Below are 5,000 nucleotides of genomic sequence, written 5' to 3' on the forward strand. Positions count from 1 at the left end.
TGGTTTGTAGTGGTCCTTGATTAGGTTCTGGGTATCTGCAAGGGCATTTTAGTGGTCCTTGTTCAGGTTCTAGGGATCCAAGAGGAGGTTTAGCTATCCTAACTTAAGTTTTAAGCGTATATGAGAAGGTTGTAGTCGTATTTTGTTCTCGGGGGTCTTAATGGAGGTTTTAGTCCTTGATGAGATGCTAGAGAGCTAACATTGGATCCGAAAGGAGGTTGTAAGGATCTGACATGGGGCTCAAGTGGTCCCTGAGGAGGTTCTAGATGTTCGTGAGGAGGTTCTTGTGGTCAGGTCTCTTGCTGCAGTGATGACTTTATTCAGTACACATAAAACAACATGTGTTCAGATGGATTATCATCCAGAGCAGAGAACACTGACTTCTTCATGTCAACGATAATAATTTGTGTTTGAGGTGGAGTACCGTACGATGTCGGGCATGCTGATCGACACCACGCCCGTCGATAAGCCCACCCATAAGATCGGACACCTGGACCCCGACACAGAGTATGAGATCAGCGTGCTCCTCACCAGGCCCCTGGACGGAGGCACCGGAAACCCTGGACCACCTTTAAGAGCCAGAACCAAGTGTGCGGGTGAGTCAGAGTCTGGTTCCATGATCGAAACCAGCAGCCAAACGATGATGTCACTGAATGTTCGCCCTTACTGGAGTCAGTTTGCTGTTGTAATGTCCCTTTACTGCAATGACTGCTAGCAGCTACGAGCTAACTGTGAGGCGGCACTCATACTGAGCTCATTAGGAGGTTAATGGTGGAGTCATTAGCGTAGCATGCCGTGCTAGGCATTGTTGGCGCTGAGCTCATCAGGTGGGTAATGGTTAATGGTGAGGTCATTAAGACAGTGAGCCTGGCTAGGCTTCGTTAGCGCCACACTCATTACCTCTTAATGACTATACTGTACACATCAGCATAGCATGCTAGCTGTTTGCCTCATCCATCTCTTTAGTGAACACAAACACACACACACTGCTGCAGGTGTGTGTGTGTGTGTTGTTTGTGTGTGTGTGTGTGTGTGTGTGTGTGTGTGTGTGCCCTGTGGGTGCAAACAAACAACAAGCAGCATGTGATTAGCAATTAGCGTGCTAATTACACAGGTGCAACAGTCTCACTGCTGTTGTAGTTTTCTTCTCTCTGTTCATCAGTTTGTTTCTCACTTTGAATTTTTACTTTTTTCTTCTTATTTGAGATCATGATCATAATTTGACCTCATATGAGACGACGTGGTGTGTGTTTCCTTTTCAGCAGGTTTATTACAACATCTCAGCACCTTTCATGGTTCCAACAGTTTAAACAGTGAAAAAATGAGCTGCGTCTTCCAGATGAGAAACATCAGGAGTCAAATTAGAAATGAAGAGTTTTTTATCCTTGAAGTCAGTTTAATGTTTGACTTGTTCTTTTACTCTTTCTGCAGTTTTCTTATAATTGATGGGAATAAATCAGTTTTAGTCTTTTAAAGTTTCACTTTATTCCCATCAATGAAGAAAAACCTCCAGGAGACACAGAGCAGGAAACACTCAATGCTTGTCCACGTCCGTAGAGACTGAGGGACTTTCCAGGTGTGTTATTGTCGGAGACGCGTGGAGGAAATAACTGTGCGTGTGTGTGTGTGTGTGTGCGTGTGTGTCAGGTTTCAACATGTCCGCATCACAGACCTGCTGTTACATGACGGACCTGAGCACCTCTCAGGGACGAGACCTGTCTCCGGTATGTCCTCGTAAACACATACTACAGCTGACAGACGTGCATACCTGTCCGTCCCCCTGACTGCGAGCGCCCCTCCCCCATAATCCCCTTCACCGGGCTCTTCCACCCACCACCCCCCGACACAGAGCTCATACTGACTCCACAAGGGTCTGTCGTTCAGAGGTTCTGTGAGCTGGTTCTAGAGGTTCCTCAGAGCTCCTCCGGACTGTTTCCAGGTGGATCTAAACTCAGGAAATATAACGTTCCTTTAATGTTGTTCTCAGAGGAACTCGTATTCTTTTATTGTCAGTGTGTGGACAAATGAGAACAGTGGTCTTCAGTGAGGTTCTAGTGACCTGTGTGTGTGTGTGTGTGTGTGTGTGTGTGAGACTGACAGCCAGCAGAGCTCAGTGTGTCTCTCTCTCACACACACACACACACACACACACACACACACACACACACACACACACTCTCGGTGTGATGATGTGCGCTCTGATAACACTCGTCTCTGTCTTCAACTCAATTTTATTTATTCATTTTACTTCCAATAAATTATAAAGCGGCTGTGTTTGCCCATGTGTGTGTGTGTGTGTGTGTGTGTGTGTGTGTGTGTGTGTGTGTGTGTTTAATAATAAATCAGTGTGTCCATCATACAAGCTTTAGGACTTAGCGCTCAGTGAGGCGACTCAGCGTGGCGGCAGATAAACAGGAAGTCACTGCGAGCAGCTTCATGTTCTGTCCTGGATTCGGTCTCTCAGGCGTCCGGCGGCCGACCGGGGCGGCGAACGCGTCGCGTTGCTCGACGAGGGGAGCGAAGTTAGGATGTGAGCTCAGCCTGTGTCTTAAAGACAAACTGATCATCACAGTCAGCTGATCGTATTTCAATAATCAATCCAAATCAATGACCCTTTTTCAGTGACTGACAGACACACACACACACACACACACACACACACACACACACATGCACGCACACACACGTTAGGTTTTCTCACTTTTGGGGACATTATACAGATTTACATTCATTCTTAACCTAACCTAAATCTTAATCTTAATCTTAATCTTAACCTAACCTTAATTTTAATTCTAATCTTAATCTTAACCTAACCTTAATTTTAATCTTAATCTTAATCTTAATAACCCTAACCTTAACCTTAATCTTAATCTTAATCCTAATCTTAATTTTATTTTAACCAACCATGCATTTTGTCCCCACAAGTACAGCCAGTCCCCACAATGTGAGTAATAACACACACACTCTCACTCACTCACACACACACACACACACACACACACACACTCTCAGAGCTCAGTATTGGTCATAGAAATAAAAACATTTCTTGTGTGTGTTAACATCCATTAAAGAGTGTGTGGTGTTTGTCGAGGCTTTCAGAAAATATCAGATGAATATTTTACTCCCTCCCCCTCTTTCTCTCTCCCCCTCTCCCTCTCCCTCCCCCTCCCACTCTCTCTCTCCCTCTCTCTCCCTCTCTCTCTCCCCGTCTCTCCCTCTCCCTCCCCCTCTTTCTCTCTCCCCCTCTCCCTCTCCCTCCCCCTCCCACTCTCTCTCTCCCTCTCTCTCCCTCTCTCTCTCCCCGTCTCTCCCTCCCTCTCCCTCTCTTTCTTTCCCCCTCTCTCTCTCTCTCCCCCCTCCCTCCCCCTCCCTCTCTCCCTCTCTTTTCACCTCTGATGTTCACGCTCTGCTCGTCCGTCCATCTTCTCTCACTTTTAGTGCGTTTGCTTCTCTTTCTGTATATTTGTCATTTCTCTGTCTGGACTCTGAGCTTCTGTCTCGCTCAGTTTGTCTGTTTCCACAAGCTTCTTGTCCAGTTTGTCTGAACGCAACAGTGAAAATACAAAATCAATACGAGTCTTCATCATCATCATCATCATCGTCAGACAGATGAGGAGGCTGTGGAGGAGGTAAAGATGCTGCAGGAGCTGAATTCAAAAGGTGAAGTCAAAGATCTCACTCCTCCTCCTCAGATTCTGAACACATGAAACACGTCATTCAGTGTGACATCACTTCCTGAGGAGATCGTTATCTCTGATGTCCAATCAGAATAAACCTCCAGAAATCCTCTGAGAAACCAAAGAAGAGTCTTTACAGGGCTAACAGGAGCTGCTAACAGGCTGCTAACAGGAGCAGGAACAGCTAGCAGGAGCAGCTAACAGGAGCTGCTAACAGGCTCTTCTTCTCCTCATGGCTTTAACTGTTGTCACCTCTGTTCACATTAGGCCTTTTTGTTGGTGTTAGCATGTTAGCGTCTGTCTTTTGTTGGTGTTAGCATGTTAGCATATGTCTTTTGTTGGTGTTAGCATGTTAGTGTCTGTCTTTTGTTGGTGGTAGCATGTAAGCGTCTATCTTTTGTTTGTCTTAGCATGTTAGCGTCTGTCTTTTGTTGGTGTTAGCATGTTGGTGTATGTCTTTTGTTGGTGTTAGCATGTTAGCATCTATCTTTCGTTGGTGTTAGCATGTTAGTATCTGTCTTTTGTTGGTGTTAGCATGTAAGCATCTATCTTTCGTTGGTGTTAGCATGTTAGCGTCTGTCTTTTGTTGGTGTTAGCATGTTAGCGTCTGTCTTTTGTTGGTGTTAGCATGATAGCAACAACATGTTTGACGTCCTGCGCCTCCACAGAAAAGAATCACAGTGAGCTGATAAAAGCAGCAGGAGGAAAAACTCCTCTTTACGAGAGAGGGAGGTTTTTTAAAAGAGAGGAGGAGCAGCCAGGTCACAGCCTGACAGGTGCTCAGTGTGTCTGCAGTCAAAGCTGAGGGGAAAATGACCCACACACAGATGAAGAGCACTGAGCGAGTAGCTGAGCTGAATGTCGGTCACCGGATGGATCGTCAAACGGGTTCCTGTCCGCCGCTGAGGGAGACTTACTGGTCTGAATGGTGACCAGCAGCTCAGTTAACCAGCTCTGCTTCTAGATTCTTTCAAAGAGTTTTCCAGAAAGATGTCAAGAAAAACCAAAGATAAGAACGAGTTCACACCTCCAGCTCTGTCTGATTGATCAGAGCGCCAATCGCTCCGATGACAAAAACAGCATCGATCAATAACAGTATCAATACGCTTCACTGACACCTGAGACACCTGAGACGATCCAGGTGCTGATCGGAGACACGTCTGTGTTTGAGTCCTGTTTCTGTTCAGAGGAGACGACATGAATCATCCATCACTGATTTTCATCTCCCTCCTCCTCTTCCTCCTCCTCCTCCTCCTCCTCCTCCTCCTCCTCCTCCTCATCCTTCTATCCTCCCCCATCCTCCTCTCTCTCTCTCTCTCTCTC

The 5,000-nt window shown here is 46.2% G+C and overlaps 1 protein-coding gene across 5 annotated transcripts in view; it reads left to right on the forward strand.

The window, feature by feature from the left end:
• Positions 1–5,000, forward strand: part of LOC143339665 (receptor-type tyrosine-protein phosphatase mu-like) — a 115,028-nt gene that overhangs the window by 48,016 nt on the left and 62,012 nt on the right. For all 5 annotated transcript variants that reach the window (XM_076761021.1, XM_076761022.1, XM_076761023.1 and 2 more), the window contains exon 9: positions 416–596. In XM_076761021.1, coding sequence (XP_076617136.1) covers positions 416–596 — 181 coding nt within the window. The remainder of the gene's footprint in view (positions 1–415; positions 597–5,000) is intronic.

Source organism: Chaetodon auriga, chromosome 21 (genome assembly GCF_051107435.1).
Source record: "Chaetodon auriga isolate fChaAug3 chromosome 21, fChaAug3.hap1, whole genome shotgun sequence".
NCBI lineage: Eukaryota > Metazoa > Chordata > Actinopteri > Chaetodontiformes > Chaetodontidae > Chaetodon > Chaetodon auriga.